At 43.6% G+C, this 24,404-nt stretch overlaps 1 protein-coding gene across 1 annotated transcript in view; it reads right to left on the bottom strand.

Moving 5' to 3' along the window:
• LOC135114217 (serine-rich adhesin for platelets-like) overlaps window positions 1–21,328 on the bottom strand; it is a 75,394-nt gene extending 54,066 nt beyond the window's left edge. The window contains exons 1-2 of the mRNA XM_064029994.1: window positions 20,750–21,328; window positions 3,194–3,299 (exon numbers count right to left, since the gene is read on the bottom strand). Coding sequence (XP_063886064.1) covers window positions 3,194–3,299; window positions 20,750–20,827 — 184 coding nt within the window. The 5' untranslated portion in view covers window positions 20,828–21,328. The remainder of the gene's footprint in view (window positions 1–3,193; window positions 3,300–20,749) is intronic.
• Between the last annotated feature and the right edge of the window lie 3,076 nt (window positions 21,329–24,404).

Below are 24,404 nucleotides of genomic sequence, written 5' to 3'. Positions count from 1 at the left end.
AGAGGAAAGACGTGGTAGAAGACCCACGCCAGCTCTCCCAAGCCCTGGAAACACCCTCACCCTCACTCCCTCACCCTCTCTGCTCTCCCTGACGACGCGCGTTGCTGGGGGACACGGTCTACGCCTCCAGGGGGAAGGGAGAGAACGCAACACAATGAAAGAATTTCTATAATCGATACAACGCAGAGATCAGGTGTGCGTGGTATGGCGTAAGTAACATCGTACAGGGAGTTTAATCGGAGTTCTGTTGAAGAAGTGAGAGGAAAATACAATGAAAGTAGTTAAAGAATTTGTATAAAGCAGAAATTAAGTGTGTATGTGCGGCCATAGCATAGCATGAATAACGTCATACTAGGGATTTTATGTGGATTTATTCTTTGGGAGAGAGAAGGAAATATAATTAAAGAAGCTATAGAATTTATATAGAGCAGAAATCAGGTACGTGAGGCCATAGTATTGTAAAGATAGTGTTTATGAAAAGATTTAGGCGGATTTTTTGTTGGAAAAAGAACGAAATACAATGAAAGGAGTTATAGAATTTATACAACATAGAAATCAGGTACGTAGGAACTGCAGTATAGGAAAACTAATAAGAGAACAAAGAGAACGAATTACAATGAAAGAGGTTATGGAAATTATATAAAGCAGAAGCCTGGTTCTTGGGGCTTAGAATAGCAAAAATAGTATCATAGCGAGAATCTAAGCGGATTTCTGACAGAAAAGAGATCGAAATACAATAAAGGAGTTATACATCCGATACATCGCATTGTTCAGGTAGGCGGGCCATGGTATAGCAAAAATAGCATCACACTAAGAATTTAAGAGGATTTCTATTCCCAACAGAAAAGAGGTAGTAAGCTCGTATTATTTGTCATGGCGAAGTGACGTCATATATATATATATATATATATATATATATATATATATATATATATATATATATATATATATATATATATATATATATATATATATATATATATATATATATATATATATATATATATATATATATAAATTTCGATGCAAAATATAAGAACATGAGAACATAAGAAATAAGGGAAGCAGCAAGAAGCCGTCAGGCTTACACGTGGCAGTCCCTGTATGAAATACATCTACCTATTTCCACCTATCATCCCCATCCATAAATCCGTCTGATCTTCTCTTAAAGCTTCCTAATGTCTTAACACTAACAACTTGATTACTGACTCCGTTCCATTCATCTACCATTCTACCTGAGAACCAATTTCTTCTTATCTCTTTCTTAAACCTAAATTTTTCAAGCTTGAACCCGTTATTTCTTGTTCTGTCATGGTTGCTGCTCCTAAGAATTTTGCTTACGTCCTCCTTGTTATAACCATTATATGTTCTTTATGCCAAACTTCTTGAAATACACCTAAAACAATTTGATGGCACAATCAACGCATTTCATGTTATTGTACTAAGGTGCTATATAGTAAGAAAATTTACAAGAAAAATGTATTCTTTTCGGCATAGCGAACTAAAAAGAAATCCATGGTACTATTTACTTATCTTTGATTACTATGCAAGCAACGACCTTATATCGTATTACACAGCGTGGCAGAAACGTATCATGAGAAGAAATAAGCACGTTGATATCGGTAAATAGGAAGGATTACAAGGATCTCGTGTGGCGCAAAGGTAACCAGGAGTCGTGGAGTCAGTGGAGCGGCAGGAAGGCAATACACGCGTAGGAAGTAAAGGTTATACTGCTGATGTAAAAGCCAGAGGAAGGTAGTGACTCGTTCTGGGTTTCCTGGGATGGCCAATAGAGAGTAAAGATTGAGAGCTGCAGCAATAATAATAAAAGATGAAATAAAAGATAATAATAACGATAATAAACCTCATTCACTAAGCTCATATTTAATAAAAACTTGATGTATGAAACTTGCTGCTTACTAGTATACAAACAAACCTTAATGCCACTACATGTAACCTTTGCTCTCTAATACGTAACTAATATGAGTCATGAAAAAGTGAAAAATATATGCACAGATGAAACGTTTCCACAAAATATAACGTTTAAAGAAAATAACGGTGAAAAATAATAGTGAAGTAGGACAAAATTTCTTAGTATGTAGTGAAGAAGAGATCAAAAAGTCGCCAGAAGAGAAGTTGATGGACAGACGAAACGCAACTGAGGATGAAAGACGACGATTAATGAAAGCAACAAAGGAGAGACTTGGTAAGACGAGACAACGCCTGCAGCAGTGTAATCAGAAAGAGATCAGGAAGACATAAGGAAAAGAAGAAAGGCATATGAACAAACCAAAGGGAAACACAGATAGCAGATAAGGCAGAAAATAATTCACAAGAACGCTGATGATAACACATAAAACATAAGGAAAAGAAAAACATACGTAAAAAAACAGAGGGCAACTAGAGATAGGAGATAAGACAGTGAGAAATAACTTACCAACACTTTCTCTAAAAGGATAATGAGAAAAACGTGAACCATTAGTTTAAAAAAAAAAATACGAAGACGAAACGAGTGAAAAAAAATAAGCACATGTACAGAAAACGGAAAACTTCAAATAGGAGATAAATCAATGAAAGTAAATTACAAAAACACCGATAAAATTAAATAGAACACAGCCTCTCACAAGACCAAGAAGAAAATGTGAATGATGAGTAGAAAAGAAATACGCAAAAACGAAACGCATGAAGAAAATAAACACAGCTTGATTGAAAGATAACAAAAACCAACAAGAAAGCAAAACAAAACTTGCAACTATTGAGATCAAACAAGGCCTCTCCTCCTCCAGCCAGACAATGAGAGGGACGCCACGAATAATACGCCTTGAGATCAATTTCTTCTTCTTCTTCTTCTTCTTCTTCTTCTTCTTCTTCTTCTTCTTCTTCTTCTTCTTCTTTTCTTCTTTTAAATAGTATTAGCTTTAGTAACATGTTTCTCTTTCAACCTTTCCTATCACATTCCTTGATTCCTTCTCCATGCTACGTGGTGTTCTCTTCTTTGACCTTGCCGTCCTTTTGCTTCCAACTCATACAATCTATAGTGGTTGTACAGTAAAGCCAAACAGATAGCTTCGCTAGACCCTGTATGGCTGTTACTGTCCGTTTTTCCTTTGTATTCCTTTGTATTCCTCCCTCAACCACTACTACTACTACTACTACTACTACTACTACTACTACCGCTGCTACTTGTACTCACCATCCAACCAGACCCAGCGGAGGGGATCCTGCGGGCCCCGTGTGAGCTGCCCTGCCTCCTGCTCCTCCTGTTGCTCTCCCACGGCAGGGGGCGACGACTGCTCAGCCTAGGGGAAGAGAAAGGAGATGGTAAAGAGGGATTGTAAGAAAAGGAGGGGAAATAGAAGGAAGGGGAGAGAGAAGTGATAGTTAGGGAGTGTAAGAAAGCAAGGAGACGTTTGAAGGAAGGAGAGAGAGATGATACAAGAGAAAAAGGGAAGGGAAGAGAGGTCATGGTTAGGGAGGAATTGCAGGAAGGGAAGGGGACATTGAAGGAGTGAGGGGAAGAAGGGTTATGGTCAGATAGAGTGTGATATCTGAGGGAGGAGGTGTATGAAGGACATGAAGGAAATTACAGAAAAGGGATGAGGAAGAGAGGTGGATAAGAAGTGGTTTGAGAGTGATAGATGGAAAGGATGGAGAAGAACAAGGAGGAATGGCGAAGGATGAGAAAATATTAAGAGAGGAAAGGAAGAAAAAAAGGTTAACTGGGGAAAGAAAGGGTTGATTGGCGAAAGAAAAATTGAGAATGGAAGGATAGATAAAAAAGAAAAGGAAACGAGAGTCTGAAGGAAAGAGGGAAGAAGAAAAGGAGAAATTGCGGAAGGGAGAGAGGAAAGAAGGAAAGGAGAACTTAATGGAGATACAAAGGATATGAAAAAGAAATAAAAGAGAATTTGAGGGAAGGACAGCAGAAGCAAAATGATAAACTGTGGGAGGAAGTGGAGGAAGGGAAGGAGAAACTGTGGGGAGGAAGTGGAGGAGGAAGTGAGGGAGGGCAGGAGAAGTTAAAGAGGAGGGAAGACGGACAGAAAAAAAAACAGAAAGATCCGGGCTAAGAGGAAGGGGTGATAAAGGAAGGAAATGAGTTAAGGAAAGGGATCTAAGCAGCTGCGAACGTGAGAGAGAGAGAGAGAGAGAGAGAGAGAGAGAGAGAGAGAGAGAGAGAGAGAGAGAGAGAGACTACTTAATATTAATGGAGTTAGTCTGAGCGTGCTGGAACAAAAGCTGCGATCGTCCCCGCCTACACTCTTGCTTCCTAACACTGGCCAGGGTCTGCGCCTCCTCACGCCTCCCATCACACCTTCCCTCACACCTTCCCTCACTCCTTCCCTCACACCCTCTCGCACAGCCTCACGGAGATGCCCTGTGTAGATTTCAGAGACTGTGTATGTCAGCTGGCCTTCTGTAGTTTCCTTATATTCTTAAGTAATTTTTTTCCTTCTTTCTTCAGACGGACGCCTTGCCCTGTGTACATTTCAGGAACTGCCTTGCATTGGTTAACTCTCCTTTGCAGTCTTTATGTTATATATTATCTGTATTCGGAGTTTAATGAGTAGCGATGGTGGTGTTCAGAAAGGCCACACTTGACAACCGCCTCATTTATACTAAGATTTAAGGAAGGTCTGTTCACACTGGCCACTCTCGTCCCAAGTCTCAGTTTTCTCCGGATTCGTGAGTTCATTAACCCACTCATCACTAAAGGCACCTTCTAAATTTCATAAAAAAAAAAAGCACATTGTTATTTAGTATAGATTAAAGAGATATATTACTAATGGATGAATAGCTAGAGAGATCACATTAGTTACGAAAATATTCCTTAAACTTTAATAATCATCTCATGGGATCCAAAGTGTAATGTTCAGAATTATTACTCTTAAACACTTCCTTGTAACCTAAGCACAGTTTTACTAGCTCACTGACCAAGTAAAAAAAAAAAATCACTAAAACTAAGTCATTAGGGAGCTTTAGAAGAAGACTAAACAAATTTCGGAAGACGTTAAAAGGTAAAGGCAGGCACGTATGTACTGTCACTTTTACACAGGAACTGCCACATGGAGATTTGATGGGTTATTACAGCCTCCCTTATCTTCTAGCTATCTAAAAGGTCCGATCAACTCGATTCCGCCTCATAGTGTGAGTGGCTCCTTTCAGAATCGTACACCAGACTTGCCCCAGACTGTTTTTGTTAAGCGCGAGGAGGAGGCGCAGCGGTCAGAGGGGTTAAGGCAAGGTCGCTGTACGAGTATAGTAGTGCCCCTTCTGAGTGACTCTCGATAATTGCATCACTCAGGAAGGGGCTACTCATCACGCTGACTGCTTCCCTTATTAGCCTGACAGTGGACGATTCAGGGATGTTGTAGTGGTACATACATGCAAACGGACTCCCCCTCTCTCTCTCTCTCTCTCTCTCTCTCTCTCTCTCTCTCTCTCTCTCTCTCTCTCTCTCTCTCTCTCTCTCTCTCTCTCTCCACACCTGCAGCAACAAAACACGTGGGTCAGGTTAGGCTGGCAAGGATCAATGGTAGTTTAGCTTTCTCCTGCATATCAGTCTTCCTCCTGCCTGTCACCCTCTTCTATCCCTCCTGAAGCTGCCACGGTGACTTCAGGATGTGTGTGTGTGTGTGTGTGTGTGTGTGTGTGTGTGTCGTTACGAACTTCTTATTATGCTTGTGGGGAGGAATGAATGAAGAAAGAAAAGAATGAATGAAGGAAGAAAAGGAAAGAAAGAAAAAAGGAAAGAAGGAAGAAAAGAATAAAGAGGGAAGGAAAGAACAAAGAAAGAAAGAATCAAAGAAAAAAGAAAAACTAATGAATGAAAAGGAAAAAAAGAAAGAAATTAAGAAAGAAAGAAAGAAAATATACCTCTAATTTGACTACAGAAATAACAATATATAAATAAACTCTTTTCGGGGACTGGCATCTCAGTGGGCCAGTTTTTTTATTGGATTTTTGTTGCCCTTGGCCGGTGCCCCTCCAACATAAATAAATAAATAAATAAATAAATAAATAAATAAATAAAATAACGCATGTATGTATGTATGTATGTATGTATGTATGTATGTATGTATGTGCAGTATGTGTAGTAGAATACAAATCCATGTATTTTCCCTTTGTATGTGCATACCAAGGATTCCTGTCACTATTTTGAGCATCTATTGCACTGTGGCTCCTCCCATACTCTTGTTTTTTTACGTACTCACTATGAAAAAAAATAAATAAATGAGCTCTCTTCCCGGACTCCATTCCCCCCTGATGTTTTAAAAATAAGGCATGAAAAAATAACCAGCAGAACATTAGAGACCCATAATTTTGTTTTTTTGTTCTTAAAAATGTAAATTACTTGGTCCTCTTCTTAAATCTAGTCTCTCATCTCCCTATTCTTAAAACAATCTCCCTATTCACCAAACAAAAAGATGCACAGAGCACATTATAAATTCCTTGGAACTTTCTTTTTACTGCAACTTATGAAGACGGAAGAAAAAGTTAAATCTCATCCTTGTATTTCTTGTTACTTTTATCTTCTGAAGTTTTTTTTTTCTTTTTTTTTTTCGGTGTGTTGTATTTTAAGCGTGTCCTCAGTCTGTATTTGTTGCCTTAAAATCTTCGTCGACATATATTTAATCAGTTTTTCTTTTTTATTTATTTTTTCTACCTTAAGCTTGTCTTCGACCTATAATATTTTTTTTATTATCTTAAACTTGTATTCAGCCTATATACTCGTATCATCAACTTTTTGTTACCTATAGTTTGTTTTCATCTTTTATTTAATCAAACCTCTTCTCAATTACTCTTAGCTTGTTTTCATCCAAGATTCAGTCAGTCATAATCACTTTAAGCATGTCATCAGTTTAGAATCATCCCACCTCGGAAACACACCACAAAATCACAGATCCTTACTTACTTTTCACCACAACTAACATAAAGACACTAAACCAAGAACAAACTCTAAGACATATACATTGCATCCTCACTCTCACATCAACATAACTTCCCCTTAAATTCACCCAAACTTTCCTTAACCCACCACCTAACCTAACCCACCCAGCCAAAAACACACCCACGCGAAGGGACATTACCAACATTACCAACTTGCATCTAAACAAACGAGGTCCTGCCACACGCCGCCGCCAGAGGACGAGAAGGAGGTGCTGGAAGGCGGCGGTGGCTCGGAGCCCTAATGACCTCTGGGTAAGGAAGCGTGTCTGCCGGTGGGGGGGTTTGGGCTACAAGGATCCATCAGAGGTGCGGGAGGAGGCGCAGACAAGAACCGGGTACTCTCACGTTTCTTGCCGCGTGAGTGTTGGGCCTTGAAGAGCTGCGTGTGTGTATGAGAGAGAGGTAAAGGAACCAGGGAGAGAGTGAGTGAGGGTTTGAGTGCTTTGAGAGAGCTAAAGGTTGGCAGGCAGGGAGGTAGGAAGTGAGTGTTTGAGAGGTGTGTGAGAGAACGAAAGGGAGTGAAGGAGTGAGTGAGGGAAGATCTGAGAGGTGAAAGAAGACGGAATATATGTAAAAGAAGGTTAAGGTGTGTGAGAACTAAAGGAAGGCAGAGGGAGAGGAAATATTTGAGAGGTGAAGAAAGGAGAAAGATGCATAGAAAGAGTCTGAGGTCTGAGAGAGCTAAAGGAAGGCAAGTAAAGAGGAAGAGAGGGGCGGTTTGAGAATGAAGGAAGGTAAAAGATGTGTAAGAGAAGACCAAGGTTTGTGTTAGAGGTGTGTGAGGCGAGCAGGGAGAGAGGGACGGTATGGGAGGTGAAGGAAGATATGTTAAGAAGCTTGAGGTGTGTGACGCAAGGCGGAAGGGAAGTGTGGGAGTCAGTGAAGGATGTTTTCAAGTTCTATACGGTGCTCTGTGCTGAGGAAATGGTAGCAGAGTGCTCTCTTTAGTAGGCTTCTGAGGATGTGATAGTGGTGGTGATGGTGGTGATAGTAGTTGTTGGAGAAGTAGAAAGTAGACGACGACGAAGACTAAGACTAAAACGACGATAGTGAGCTTAACAACGACGATAAAGACGATCACCTCAACAACAACAACAACAACAACAACAACAACAACAACATCATCATCATTAACAACGACACTCAAGGCAACAAAAACAATGACAAGAAAGCTGTACAAAGAAAAAAAAGAGCATGAAGACGATAAATCCCCATACTTATTACAATTACATTATGAAGGAAGAAAAAGACATGAGGGGAAGGAGGAAGGTGAGAAGGAGGCGGGGACTAATGCAATATGTATATACAATAACTCTGCCAGAAATCTGAACATAAATTCACGAACCTAATTTCCCTGCAAGTGATCTGAGTTTTGATGAAGGAGCCCATGTGTGTATGCCTGCCCGTATGTGTGTGTGTGTGTGTGTGTGTGTGTGTGTGTGTGTGTGTGTGTGTGTGTGTGTGTGCGCGCGCGTGCTATTTGTTATGCTAATGCAGACGGTAATGGCGGGAGCCTGACGCTATCTGCAGGTCACCCAGGACGGGGATAATTATGTGAAGGTCACCTCCGGGCCGCCATAGGTCGAGATCCGGGCCCACACACACACACACACACACACAAAGGGCCACCACACGGCAGGTTTCAACACAAGGCTTTCTCAGTAACTTTCCCGCCGTGTTAACCTTACCCCGGATACAATGAAAGAAAGCAAAACTGTGCCACTGACCTTTCTACACGAGGAAGAAAAGAAAGAGGAGGACGAGGACGAGGATAGGAAGGAGGACAAGGGTACGAAGAAAGGAAAGGAGTTAGAGGAAGAGAAGATGAACGACCAAGAGAAGGAATACAGAGGAATATACAAAGGAAGAACAAGAAGCAGGAAGAGGAAGAGTGGGAAAAGTAGGAGGAGGTCGAGGACGAAGGTAAGGAAGAGGAGGATTACGTAGAGAAGGAGAAGCAGGAGAAAGACGAGAAGAAGGAGGAGGAGGAAAGGGAGGAAAAGGAAAAGAGGGAGAACGAGGAGGAGAAGAGGAGAAAAGGAAGGAATAGAAGGAGAGAGAGGAGAAGGAACAGAAGTAGAGAGAGGACAAGAAGGAGGAGGAGTAGGAGAAAGAGAAGGTGCAGAAAGCTAAACCAAGAAACGGGACAATATATTACCTTCCTCTTAGCCCGCACCAACACACACGAAACACACACAGTTACCCTTTAAGTCATACTAATACGCGTGAAATAGGAGAGTCCAACGCATGGTGCAGTATGACGAGGAGGCGAGAGGGAGAGAGAGGGTGGCTGGGTGGCAGGGTGGGTGGGTGGAGGGGACACTGCTTGGCTGCCGGAGGGAATGCGTGGAGCGAGCTGCGGCATCCGTGGCTGGAGATATCGGCTCCCTCCCTCATTAGGTCTTCCATTGCTATTCCTATTAACGGCAGATGCTCTTGATCTGGCCTCGCATACTTCACTGTGCCTGTGGGTCTGTGTGTCTGGCGGGGACTCGATGAACGATTTGGGGATGATAGATCGAGGGTGATGGATTAAAACGAGGATGATGGGTGGATGTTGGGGTGATAGGTGGAGATAATCGTACGTACAGGGAATGCCACGTGTAAGCCTGGTCGCTTCTTGCAGGTTCCCTTATTTCTTATGTTCTTATGTTCTAAAGGTTCCAGAGACAGCCTTACATTGTTTTTCGGGACTAGATCTCTAACAAAGTGATGAATTGTGATCATACTTTGGCAGAGTTCACTTTCGTCACCATGATCAAGTAACAAAGGGGATCATACGAAAAGGACTCTGAAACCATAATATGTTTGTTTTATACAGGGACTGCCACGTGTTGGTCTGATGGCTTCTTACAGCTTCTCTTGCTTTCCTTAAGTGCTCATGGTCTTTACTGCAGTGTTGGTGATGTTATGGTGATGTCGTGGAGGAAGAGCACTAGAACAAAGTAAATTGAGTTACGGAACCACAGCACTGAGGTAATACAGCGCTTGTTGAGAGAGAGAGAGAGAGAGAGAGAGAGAGAGAGAGAGAGAGAGAGAGAGAGAGAGAGAGAGATCAACTTGAAGAAACTAATGGAGATAAAGCGCAGTACAAAAATCTCACTCATGACCCAACGACCACCACAACCACCACCACCACCACCACGCCCCCAGAGCACCGCGCCTTTGTCTCTTGGCTGCAGCGGTGGCACTAACTTTACATTTAACAAGGTGGGCAATGGCAGGAGTCAGAACAAATAAAAACGACCTGATTGACCGCTGCAGCTGCATGACTGACCGACTGAACTGACTGAGTGGCTGACTAACTAGTTCACTGATGGAGAGGGAGAGAACGTAGGGAGAGTGAGCGGTAGAGAGGATAGCACTGGAGAAGAGAGATGAGGATGGAGAAGCAGGATAGATGCAAAGAGAGTAAGTGAGGCTGTAAATCTAATAGGAAAAGGGTTGAGGGAGAGTAAGGGCAGCGGAAAACAGGGAGAGCAGGAGCGAGGCATTTAGGGTAGAGAGGGAGAGAAGAACAATGAGAGAGGGAGAGGAAAGCAGCGAGAGAAGGATACAGGAAGGCAGGAGGGAGACAGTAAAGTAGGAGTAGAGAGAGGGAGGAAGAGCGAGTGGAACGGTGAGAGGAGAGAGAAAACCAATGGGAGAAAGATATAGACAGGCAGGAGGACAGAGACAGGAGACAGGAGAAAAGAGACAGAGGTAAGGAAGAAAAAGGGTAGACAGAAGTAAGGAAGAAAAGGAGAGAAAGGGTTAAGAAAACAAGAAAGGAGAGACAGAGATAAGGAAGGAAGATAAAAGATAGTATAGCAGGCTGGAGATACGGACAGGAGGACATGGAGAACTGGGACAGAGAGAGAGAGAGAGAGAGAGAGGAGTTAGCACAAAGAGAGTGTGGCTTAACCCAATCCTCATAATGCTTGACGCTTGCCTGGCTTTTGTTGTTCTGTATATTTGGCAGTTTTTCTTTTTGTTTGTGGTTAATTACATCACGTCACTTGCTTCTGGGTATTCGAGACTGGCTGCGTTGTTTAGCTTTGTCCCTGGTGGTAGAGGAGATAGAGGCGATGGTGGTAGCGATGTTGTAGTTGTTGTTGTTGTTGGTGGTGGTGGTAGTGGTGGTGGTAGTGGAAGTGGTGGTGGTAATGTCACTGGTAATGGTGGCAGTGGTAGTAATGTTAGTTGTAGTAGTGGTGGTGGTAGTGTTATTGTTGTTAGTGTTGGTGGTGGTGGCGGTAGTGGTGGTTGTAGTAGTGGTGGTGGTGGTGGTGGTCCAAGTGGAAACGAAAACATAACAAAAGCTTTAAGAAACACTCAGAAAAATAAGACCGCGGAATAGAAATAAATATGCAAAACGTTTCGAAAAAAAAGCAAAGTGAGTTTAGGTCCAGATGCATCTTGCGGGGGTCTAAGATGCAGGAGGAAGAGAAAACACGGTGAGGCAGAATGTCGGACTGTTTCGGAATTGGCTGGTTGTCCAATATTTACATGCGATGGGAAAAATTAATAAAGAAGTATAGAAATTAGTTCATTATTGCACTGAAGAGCTGGATATCAGTGGAAATAAGTAGAAAATAAGTACTGTCGATTTTAACAACCCGGATTAAGATAGACTGGAGAGGATGAGATCAGCAGAAATAAGTGAAGAATGCTGATTGATTTCAATGATCCAGAATGAGGAAGACTGGCAGACTGTCCAACATTTACCTGTAAAGATAATAAAGATAAAAAAAATCATATATATCGGTTATTTTTTGCACTGGAGAGGATGACGTTTTCAGTGGGAATTAGTGGGGGCGGCAGGTCAAGTTCAGCGACCCCGCATGAAAATGGAAAAAAAAAAAAAAAGTAAAAAGAAAGAAAATAAACTCATGCATTGATAAGGTGAGCAGAACAGGACATGAACGAGCAGGAAACCTTGGACAGTGAAGCAGAGGGAAAGGAATCATACTACTACTACTACTACTACTATTGCTGTTGTTGTTGTTGTTGTTGTTGAAGACCTAAGAGAAAGTTTATGGATGCAGTGAAAGAAATCATGTTTGTAATGGGTGAGACTGAGGAAGGTGCAGAAGACCGAGAGAAGTGAAGACTGGGAAAGACTGATCCGTTATGGCGAACCCTGAGCGAAGCAACCGAAAGAAGAAGAAAAAAGAAAAAAAAAAAGAACTGTAATTGTCGTTGTTCATATCATATGTTATCAGCACATATCTTTACCACAAGAAACAAAAATAGCAACACTGCACAACCCTTTAAACCCACCACACTTTCACTCCTAAGATAAGTATATATATTAATGCTATTCACCTTACTATTCTTGTTTTTCTAGTCTCCCTTGCATCACCGCGTACCCTAAACAGGAAGGACAGGAACAGAAACATGATACTAATACTCTCATTGCACTTTGCCACGCCTTTTCTTTCCTTACTGAATCAGCTTTCATGTTATCCGGCTTATCTTGATCCTCACGAGAGTGGACGAACGACGCCTAGGGTTGGCTATGATGGGACGAAGAAGGAGAGGTGATGGACGGTGACTGAGTGGTGATGGGGCGATGAGTGGTGATTGGATGGTGAACGATGTGGTGATGGGATGCTGATGGTGGTGATGGGATGGTGACTGAATGCTGGGCAGTGACGAAGTGACGGGTGGTGATAGAGATGGAGGGCATGATGAGCGGTGGGTGATGAGCAGTGACGTGTGGGTGATGGGTGGTGAAAGGAGTAATGGGGATAATGAGGGATGATGGGTGTTTCCTTCTTTCCTCGAGGGCGTGCAGGACATACAAGCAAACAGGTAAGTAAGCAAGTAAGCAAGTAAACATCATCGTCATCAGCATCACTATCATCATTATCATTCTAGTTATCATTTCGTGTAGACAAGGCACCGATGATAAAGAGAGACGATGAAAGGAGGAAAAATTATCTAACCCTTACACTAATTTCCCTTTTAACATTAATCACTATAATATTTTTTTTTTTCCAATGTATTACATTTCTTTTCTTCTCCTTTGATAACTCACAAGACCATAAGAGCATACGAATATAAGAAAACTGTAGGAAGCCAATCACCAGGCCTACTCTTGGCAGTCCCTGTATAAAACGTACCTACCTTCATCCATCTATGATTCATATCCATAAACTTATCTAACTTCCTTTTAAACCTCCCTATTGACTCTACACGAATAAGCAACCTGATTACCGAGTCTGCTCCTGTCATCTACCACTCTGTCACTCGCAATGAAGTAATGTTGCTTTACGCTTATTTTAGTACGATAGCGCATTTCGTCACGTTTTTCTGGGGGGTGGGGGGAGGGGGGGGGAGGCCTCACTAATCATCTTACTTATCGTTATTTCTGGCCACTCTATTTTCACCGTTTTTTTATCTGTTATATGTCCTGTTTTTTTTTTTTTTTTTTTTTTCGCTCAGTTACTCCTTTTATCACCCAAGTATCACATCATTATTACGCACATTCCCTTGATTATCTTTATCATTCTTATCTTTAATTTCGTTGTCACGTATCTCAGGTGTCATAAATTTGATATCCAGACACGCCCTTTCATGCCACGCCACGCCCCACAACGCCCCGGTGCTCCAGTGTGCCAGCGCCCTAAGGTAAATCAATCACTCATCCACCCAGCCAGATGCGGGACGGCCTTGATTTCTTAACCCACAAACAGCCGGAGGGTGAAATACAACTGGGTACGATGGGGAGGCTTAAAGGAGACGTCATACTCTGGCTGAAGTCAAGTACCAGCACCACCACTACCGCCACTACCATCGCCACCGCCACCACTAACTCCATTACTTCCACTACCTCCACCAATTCCATCCAAACAGCTGTTGAAGTATACAAGTTTCTCCATCTGTTATTCCACTGTTATTCTTGCTATTGGTGTTGTTGCTGCTGCTATTGCTGCTACTAGGTTTTGCCGTCACACCTGTCATCAATCATGTACTACCATCACCACCAGCCTGCAGTTCCTCTTTACTTACGTCACCGTCGCTACTATTATTACTGCCACTACTATTGCTACTACTACTACTACTACTACTACTACTACTACTACTACTACTACTAAATCTCCTCCACTTCTGTATTTTTGCTTCCACCAACACCACCACCCGTACTACCCCCATCACCACCACTACTACCATGCGTACTCTTACACCACAACCACCACCACCACTACCACCACCACCACCACCATCACCACGCCACCCAGTACCCTCCAGCCTCGTAAGCATAAGATAACCATTTTACGGTCCACAGCTTGGGGACAGAGATAAAAACAGAAAGGATGAGAAACACACACACACACACAGAGAGAGAGAGAGAGAGGCGTTTTCAGAGGCGAAAGGAGAAGGATGAAGGTCCCTTGTCATCCTCCCCATCGACTCTCACCCTAAGAAAGCAAGGTCAAGGCAGAGAGAGGAGGAGGAGAGAGAGGGGAACAAAGGGGGAGAGTCCAAGGAGGGCAGGACGTAACACAGAGTGAAAACCAGGCAGCCAGTCAACCAGATCGATTCAACCAGCAATCAGGGACTGCCACACATCACCCTCAGACACAAAGGAAGCACAGAGAGGCACAGAGAGGCACAGACCAGAGCTTTTTCCGCGACGTGGTGTCATCTTTACTGCCGACGAACAACGGAGTGTGACGTGATGGACGGACGGAGGAAGGCTGGGAGGGTGGGTAGGAGGGAGGGTGGATGGGAGGGTGGGATGCTTGATGTGTGGGTGGGATGCTGGGTGGCTGGGGGCTGCAGGGTGGGTGGGGAGGGAATGTTGGCTGGATGGGTGGGTGGGTAGGTGGGAGGAAAGAGGAAAGGGGTGAGGAAAAAAGTTGGGTTTGTTTTTTTGGTGCTTCTGTATTGTTGTTAGTGATGGTATGGCTTGCTGCTGTGACTTACTTGTTCTTGCTGGCTTGTTATTTGTTTGTTTGTTGTTGTGATACATTGTGAAAAGTGTTGGTAGGAAAAGAAGAAAAAGATAAAAACAAGAACAAGAATAAGTAGAAGCAGTAGCAGCAGCAGCAGCAGGATAAGAACAAGAACAAATAGTAGTAGTAGTAGTAGTAGTAGTAGTAGTAGTAGTAGTAGTAGTAGTAGTAGTAGTAGTAGTAGTAGTAGCAGTACCAATAGTAGCATCAGTAACAACACCATCAAACAAGAACAACAATAGCAATGCTGCATATACTTCTATCATAACTCTTAATCCTGAATGAACTACAAGTACATTCCCTTTCTAACACGTATGGCGGGGTGCTGGATGAAAGAGCAGCTGGGAGAACGCGAGGAGAGGGCGAGAAGAGGACGGTGAGAGAAAGAACTAGCGATGCTACTGAATGCTTCCATCACAACCACTATTCCTTCCCACATTGAACGAGCAACAAGAACACTCCCTTCTTGACGTCCATGGCGGAGTTTTTGATCAGGGGGCAGCGAGGAGAGGGCGAGGAGAGAGAGATAGACAACGACGAGAGGGGGAACTAGTGACGCTGGGCAGAAAGGAGAGGGCTAGGAGAGGACGGCGAGAGGGAGACGAGAGGGAGAGCTAGTGACGCTGGGCCGAGAGAAGTGTGCAAGGAGAGGCGAAGAGAGGGAAAGGAGAGGGCGTGGATAGCGAGACAAGAGAAGGAGAGTTTATAACGCTGGCTCGAGAGTTCACTGGACGCCCCTCGAGACACCCACGCGGCGCCCGGTCGATGGCGGGTCTCGTGCCAGGTGGTCGAGGGGCGTGACGTAGCTCCGGCAGGGCCTGGCTAGAATGCCGGCTCCTCGTATATCCTTCATGACCCCTCCCCGCCTGCAGGATACTCCCTCGGGCTTCTATATGCTAAGTAGGATTCCGAGTACGTTGTAGGGACTCCGTGGCATCTCTCCCGGGTTATTAATGTCCTGTGTGTTGGTAGAGAGGAACTGCAGCGTGTATTGTGGGGGTAGGGACGGGGGCCGGTTCTGTCTGCTACTTTATCATTCCTTTGTGGGGTTTTGTGGTCTGTGCAGGATTATGATTGGTGTGTGTGTGTGTGTGTGTGTGGCTATAAGGCAAGACTTGAATGAATGAAAGAAGCAGCCACGCCATGTATTTTTGTATTTATTTGTATGTCTCAGCCACCGAGGACTAAACACCTCAAACACCTGTCAGTCAATCAGCCAATTAATCAATTAGTAACCTCACACATCTCTAGCAAAACGGAGCAACAAAGGTAGGATTAATGAGCGTCTTAACAGGTACTCTCCGTGTCTACTTCGAGTCCTTTGTGTCCTTCTGTTTCCTGTGATGTAAAGTTAGGATCCTATGCAAGTTCCCTTAGATTTCCAAGAGTCCTGTAAGATCCGGGGTGTTTCTGAAAGACGTGGAAGCATTTTGGCATCTTGAAGGATTGGTGTGTATGTAATGATTAGTCAGACTCTCTCTCTCTCTCTCTCTCTCTCTCTCTCTCTCTCTCTCTCTCTCTCTCTCTCTCTCTCTCTCTCTCTCTCTCTCTCTCTCTCTCTCTCTCTCTCTCTAATTCTCATTCCCATCTCTCCTATCTCTTGCCAAAATCTGTTTTCATTTTTCTCTTCTAGTCTTTATCATCTCTCTCTCTCTCTCTCTCTCTCTCTCTCTCTCTCTCTCTCTCTCTCTCTCTCTCTCTCTCTCTCTCTCTCTCTCTCTCTCTCTCTCTCTCTCTCTGATCACAGTTTTTCCCTCCCATCTCTTGCCCAAGTTTGGTTGCATTTTTCTTGTCTTTATCAACTTCTTCCCAACTCTCCTTCGCCCTTCTCCCTTCCCCTCCCTACCTCTCACTCTTTCTCCATGACGTTCTGAGGAGGCGGCCACGAAAGGTCATGAGACGCGTCAGGGGAGGCAGGCCAAGTGGGGCAGGTCGCGGCAGGAGAGATAAGCCCCATGAGAGCGGCAGAGCATCGAACTCGAGTGAAGTAGTGAATAAAAGAGCAGGGGAAAGGAGAGAGAGAGAGAGAGAGAGAGAGTGAGTGAGAGAGGGTGAGAGGATTACAATGGGAGAAAGTGGAAATGGAAGGAGAGAATAGGAGTGGTGATGGTGGGAGTGTGGAAGAGAAGGATGGGAAAGTGAAAGGAAAGGAAGGGGAAGGAGAGATGATGGAAGGAAGGGAAGGAGAGGGAATAAGGAGAGGTTACGGTAGGAGTGACTGGAAAGAAAGGAGGAAAATTGAAGGGAAAAGAGAGGGAGCTGATAGAGGTTAGGGAGTTTCCAGAAAGAGAGGGAAGTGAAGGGTGGAGAATGAGGGGGGGAAGGAGAGAATAGGGACAAGGTACGGTAGGAGTGCGAAAGAGAAGAAGGAAATTGAAAGAAAGAAAAAGAAGGAGAGAGAAAGAGCCATGGAAATTAGAAAAAAGAGTGGACAAAGAGGAGGAAGACTGAAAGAGAATAAGAAGAGGGGAGGAAGCGAGAAGGAAGGAAACTGAAAGGAAAGAAAAGGAAGGAGAGAGAGAAAAGTCAGGGAGGTTAGAAAGAATGGAAAAGGAGGAGGAAGATCGAAAAAGAAGAAGAGGGAAAGGATAAAGAAGGAATGAAACTGAAAGAAAAGAAAAAAGATGTAGAGATGATGGAGTGTTAAGAAGATTATAGGAAGAGTGAAAAAGAAAGAAGGAAAGCTTAGAGAAAAGGAAAGAAAAAATGAGAATGGAGAAAGAAAGAAGATTCAAAAAGGAGAGAAAACGGAAGACAGAGAAAGAAGAAGAGGAAGAGAGAAAGAGAATTAAGAGAATGAAAAGCGGAAGACTAAGAGAGAGAAAGAGATGAGTCAGAAAGAGAAGGATTAAGAAGACAGAGAGAGAGGGAAAGAGTGGAAAATGAGATCAAACTAAAAGGGAACAAGGGGACAAGGGACAAATGACAAGACAGGACACTTGTCATCTTCCTACTGACCTGCATAATTAGACAGGTAAGTATGTAGGTAGGCAGGCAGGTGTTTCTGAAGATAGGCACAACACACAGGAGGGGGAAGAGACCAGAGGGGGCAAAAGGACAGGAACAAGGAGAAAGAAAGTAAGGGGAGGAGAAAATGACTCGTGTTACCTTCCTACTCACTTGCATAACAGGACAGGTGTAGGTAGAAAAGAGGAGGAGGAGGAGGAGACGGAGGAGCAGGAGGAGGAGGAGGAGGATCAGGAGGATGTAGACAAGGAAAAGTGGAAGAGGGAGAGGAGGAGGACGAGGAGGAGAAAATATGTTAAGCTTCGTATTCTCTCTCTCTCTCTCTCTCTCTCTCTCTCTCTCTCTCTCTCTCTCTCTCTCTCTCTCTCTCTCTCTCTCTCTCTAATGCGGTAAGATAAAGGCAGTGACGTGCGAACGTAAAGGAGAAAGACTTAAAGGTTTTGGAATGTTGTACGAAAAGAGAGAGAGAGAGAGAGAGAGAGAGAGAGAGAGAGAGAGAGAGAGAGAGAGAGAGAGAGAGAGAGAGAGAGAGAGAGAGAGAGAGAGAGAGAGAGAGAGAGAGAGAGAGATAGTGCCCAAATAAACAATATATATATATTTGCATAACATAAAAACATTCAAAAAATATAATTACATGATAATTAATGACAAAACAATTAAGGTGCTTTAAATCCGCTCAAAGTTATTCCATGCATGACGGGGAGATGCGCCCCCCCACCCCCTTCCACGCACCCCCTGTCCCCTCACCCGTGCCATGATGAGACGGAATATTTGTTTTATTATTATTTTGCAGCTATTTATTCCAATTGCCATCAACTTCTCCCTATAACGAGTAAAATTTTTGGTACTTAATGGAGGAAGATTCTTTTTTTCCCTTATCATTTTGTACAATATTCATTAACCATTCATTTCTTCCCAAGGCGATGAGTAAATGCTCCGGTTTTTCTTGCTTAAACCAGTCAGTGCAAATTAAAATACATCAGGCAGTCAGTAAGTGAAACAGTCAGTTAAAGTTAGCAGTACCAGTAAACAAGACAGTCAGTGCACAAGAGGGTCAATAAATAACAAGTCAAAACAACAAACAAAAAAGTAAGTAAACAAATCAAGAAACAAGACAATAAACAAATCAATGCACAAGACAGTCAGTGATATTCAGGAAGATATTGGGAAGAAAAAGTGAAGAGGGGTGAGGAGGAGGAGGAGGAGGAGGAGGACGAGGAGAAAATAAAAGAGAGTTCCCCCCCCGTCACTCTCTCTCTCTCTCTCTCTCTCTCTCTCTCTCTCTCTCTCTCTCTCTCTCTCTCTCTCTCTCTCTCTCTCTCTCTCTCTCTCTCTCTCTCTCTCTCTCTCTCTCTCTCTCCTCCACGTAGTTCATCTAGCAAAGGATGTGGGATGACTTTTCCTCAACATCCTTTACTCTTTAAAACTAATCTCCTCAATTTTCTCTCCCATCTCTTGGCTCAACTTGTATTCAGTTTTTCCCTCATCCACTTCTCTCTTCTCTCTCTCTCTCTCTCTCTCTCTCTCTCTCTCTCTCTCTCTCTCTCTCTCTCTCTCTCTCTCTCTCTCTCTCTCTCTCTCAAAAGCAATAATAATATCATAATAACAGAACGGCATGAGACAAGACATGATAACAAGATGGGATAACAAGGTATGATAGAAAGACGAAAGATATACGTATAAGGAACTGGAATAACAATGCAGTGCTCTGACCGAGATGCAATGATAGGGATCTGTGTTTTGGTTGTTGCATCTTTACTTTTCTGTTATTTATATTCGATTACTTTACTTTTTGCAGAGGTATAACTGAGTCCCTCTTTTTTTCGCTCCAGTGAGAGATCAAAGCACCTTCTCTCCTCCAGACACACACAGCTTGCCAGGTCAGTCGCTTAGGTAACGTCCACGCCCGGCACTTGGCAGGCTCAGGTTAACGTCCCCTCCCCGCCTCCCATGGTTGCAAGGGTTTCCACTGATGAGCGAACAGTCATTGGCCTTCTTGAGTGTGTGAGTGTGTGAGTGTGTGGTGTGTGAAATGTCAAAATGTCTTTCCTTTATCTGCATGTATGAACGGCCTCGTGGTTCATTTTTGGTAAAATAAAAGTGTTGATTGTTGGTGATTGACACAAAAAGATACACTCACACATGTAGTAATTGTAGTGGTACAAGTGGTAGTAGTAGAAGAAGTAATAGTAGCAGCAGCAGCAGCAGCAGCAGTATTATTATTATTATTATTAGTAGTAGTAGTAGTAGTAGTAGTAGTAGTAGTAGTAGTAGTAGTAGCAGTAGTAGTAACAGTAGTAGTAGTAGTAGTAGTAGTAGTAGTAGTAGTAGTAGTAGTAGTGAGATAAGTAGCATTATGTAGTATATTTACAACACACACACACACACACACACACACACACACACACACACACACACACACACACACACACACACACACACACACACACACGTCTGAAACTAATGTGGTGTGGGGCTCGACACGCGGTCAGTCTCACTTGCCACACACGCGCGTGAAGTGACACTGTTTACGCATTTAACACTGAAAATTATGAAAAAAAAAAAAACAAGAAAACCTCTCCCTCCCTAAACTTTTCCTCCCTCAGCTTGCACACCAGCAAGACCATTATCACTTTTATCACCAATAAAACAAACACGCCTGAATCTTTATCACCCTGTAACTCATAAAAAAAAAAAGGGACAAACACGAAAAACAAAATATTTCCACGTAACACCTCTAAACATTTCCTTTTCATCCACACCAACAAAACTGTTATCAAATACATCACCTGAATATCTATAACTCTGCATCTTATCAAAAAGAAAAGTGACACAAACACTAAAGTAGAAGAAATATGTAGACACAAAACACAATAAAGGACTCCAACCTGAGGCCTGGAGGACACCGGACAAAGCAGGTGAAGGAGCAGCAGGAACAAGAGCGTCGCGAGGTAGGATCTCGACATGGTGGGTGGAGGCGCCGCAGGACTCAGTAGTGACAGTATCAGTAGGCACGGGAAGGATGGAGCGGGAGGATGAGGAGGAGAGTGAACGAAGGATATCTCACAACAGTCACGTCATTAGCTCTGCGCGTGGAGACTGAACACCAATGCCTCATAGTGCACAGGCTCCCTTGGTCGTGCCCCGCGGCGCCTCACACTTCTGGCGGTCGTGGCAGTCGTAGTGGCAGCAGTCGTGTTCACTGTCAGAATACTCGTCTCGTTCTTCATCCAGTAATTTCCCAGGAGTTTGCTTTTACTACGCCGCTGGATCTCACACCTCGGCACGCGGCGGCTGTTCACTTCACCACACGACGGGGCGCGGGTACATGCGCGGGCCAGCTACGAGGGTGTAGGAGAGGGACAGTACCGCTCGCTCGCACCACACGGGGAGACGCACGCTGGCGGGAGGGAGGCAGAGAGGGCGTGCTGCCGCGGCTAGCACTGGGAGGAGTGTGAGGAGCGAGGAGTGTTTGTGTGTGTGTGTGTGTGTGTGTGTGTGTGTGTGGCCGTCCTGGGACCCTTGCCTCCTCCTCCTCCTCCTCCTCCTCCTCCTCCTCCTCTATTCCCATGCCTATAATATCCTTCCCACATAAGTTCTTCCGTTCCATATTCTGTGTCATTCCTCTCTCTCTCTCTCTCTCTCTCTCTCTCTCTCTCTCTCTCTCTCTCTCTCTCTCTCTCTCTCTCTCTCTCTCTCTCTCTCTCTCTCGCTTCCTACACTTCCCGTTTCCTTCCCGGTTACTCATCACATTTCACTTTATTACTCCTTTATTGCATCCACGCCGCGCTACCACTACCAGAGGCGCTTAATTTTTATTTCTCGTGTTATTCTTTCTTTCCCTCGCATCCACAAGGCTCGGCAATATTTTAAGGTTACTCATACTTTCTTCACCCATTCTTGCACCAAAACACGAGTTAGAAAAGAATAAAAAGAAAGAAAGGAAAAAGTCGATGTCTCTCTCTGTTTCCCTTAAGTCCAGCACCTTGATAACATTCCAGCACCTCGCCTATAGTCCGTTCCAGCAACTTTCCAGCGAGTCACGTAACACGGCAGCTTCCAGTGGTGGCAAGCAGTGTGTGTGCTGATCTACGTTACTAGACTTGTACTAAGTCGATGTTTTCTTAAGTTTCCCTAAAATATATAACCTCTGTCACATTCCAGCAACTTTCTGGCGAGTTACAGAACACGGCAGCTTCAAGTTCTTCTAGTAGTGACAAGGAGCGTGTATGCTGACTTACGTTACTAAAAATCCAGCACTTCATAACATTCCAGCGATGCCCATAGCCATTCCACCAACTTTCTAGCGAGTCATGGAACACAGCAGCCTCCAGTAGTGACAATGAACGTGTGCTGACCTACGCCACTACACTTGTACTAAAGCAACGTTTTCCTCATGGTTCTTGACGTCCAGCACCTTGACAACATTCCAGCATCGTGTATAGCCGTTCCTGCAAATTCCCAGTGAGGCAAGGAACAGAGTAACCTTCACCGGTGACAAAGAGCATCCTAAATCAAATTTTTCCTCAGTTTTTCTAACATCCAGCATCTCTATCATATTCAGCAACATTCCAGCTAGTCCCAAAACACGACAGCCTCCAGTGCCTCCAGTGGTGACAAGAGTGAACTGACCTACGTTATTACACTTGTACTGAGTCGCACAGCAAATTGTGGCTCCTTTCCCAGTTGAGCAGTTGAGGCGCCCAGCAGGACAACAACAACGGCCGATAATCAATACTCGTGAGAACTGAGGCCGCGGGAATAGGAAGGACGAGGAGCAGGAGCGAGGAGGCGTATAGGACAGGGAAGGACAAAAGGGAAAGAAGAGGAGTAGGAGAGCGATGAGAAGAGGCAAGAACAGAATAAAGAGAACGGGGAATAGGAAGGACGAGAAGCAGAAGGAGGTGTATAGGACAGGGAAGGACAAAAGGAAAGGAAGAGGAGTTGGAGAGCGATGAGAACAGGCAAGAACAGTATAAAGGGAACGAGGAATAGGAAGGCCGAGAAGCAGGAGGAGGCGTATAGGACAGGGAAGGAGAACAAAGAGAAGGAAGGGGAACAGGAAGGTGATGAGAAGAGGCATGAAGATAATAACTAGTTTAAATGCACGAACGAGGAAGACAATTAGGAAGAAGAGGAGGACAAGTCTATAGGAAAGAAATGAAAAAAAAAATATGAAGAAAAATCGGACGAGGAATATGACGAGGGCGACGATTAGAATCAACTTCAAAGTGACGACAGAAAAAAAAAAAAACCTAGGAGGACAAAAGAGGAGGATGAAAAGCAGAACAAAGCCGATGAGAAGAACTAAGAAGAAACGACGAAAGTGACGAACACGAAGAGGAAGAGAACAAGGAAGAGATGGAAGAGGAAGAAGATGAGAGGAAAAAGACGGGGACAATAATTAAAAAAAAAAACGTTGAAATAAATAAAAACGAACTCAGAAGAAAACGACAAAAAAAAGAATCGAGAAAAACAACCAGAAGAACGCCAATAATCAAAGAAAACTTACATAACAGTATAGCAAAGGCCAAGACAGCATACCAAAGGACAAGGACAGCATAGGAAAGGATGTAAGAGCAAAGGGTGGGGACGTGGCCCGTAGTATGATGCTCCCAGCCCTGTAAGACGCGAGGAGCAAATGGAGGCAGTCCTGGAGACGCGTCCTGTATCGCGTTCCTCGTTAGGTTCCTTTGTGACAGCCAGACGCGGCTTCATTGTCATTCCGCGGGCCCTGCTGCGCCGCCGCCCTCGCCACCCTAGCCGCCGCCGCCAGGGGATACTCTCAGCTTCCTCCAGGGCAAACTCGGAAATTCGTTACCGTGTCTACTGGTCTGTCTATCTGTCTGTTTATCAGTTTATCTGTCTACCTATCTATCTATCTATCTATCTATCTATCTATCTATCTATCTATCTATCTATCTGTCTATCAATCTATCTCGTATGCATTTTATTCTTAAGTTGAATTTGTTACTATGTCTATCTATTTATCTATTTTCATGTATGTATCTATCTATCTATCTATTTATCGATCTATCTATGCGTTTTCTTCTTAAGCTGCTCACCTCTACAAGACGTTCTTGATATATTGTAACTATAACTACTCTTTTTCTATGTATTTTTTCTGTTTCCTTTTATTTTTCATTTACCAAGTTGGAAAAGTAAATCTCTCTCTCTCTCTCTCTCTCTCTCTCTCTCTCTCTCTCTCTCTCTCTCTCTCTCTCTCTCTCTCTCTCTCTCTCTCTCTCTCTCTCTCTCTCTCTCTCTCTCTCTCTCTCTCTCTCTCTCAGGACAAATGTGGAGGCTCTTCTTTAACATTATTTTTTGCTCCTAACCTTTAGCGAGTCTTTAGTTTCAAGTGCGATTTTCTTAAAAGGAAATGTCAACTCGGCCTTTCTAAACACTTATTTTTTCCTTCCCTTTATGGGCCAACAAAGGAAGATTATGCTTGTTAGTAGTACCGGTAGTATTAGTAGTAGTAGTAGTAGTAGTAGTAGTAGTAGTAGTAGTAGTAGTAGTAGTCGTAGTAGTAGTAGTAGTAGT

The sequence above is a fragment of the Scylla paramamosain genome, chromosome 27 (assembly GCF_035594125.1).
Source record: "Scylla paramamosain isolate STU-SP2022 chromosome 27, ASM3559412v1, whole genome shotgun sequence".
NCBI classification, from domain to species: domain Eukaryota; kingdom Metazoa; phylum Arthropoda; class Malacostraca; order Decapoda; family Portunidae; genus Scylla; species Scylla paramamosain.
This window is presented reverse-complemented; position numbering and strand designations above follow the sequence as displayed.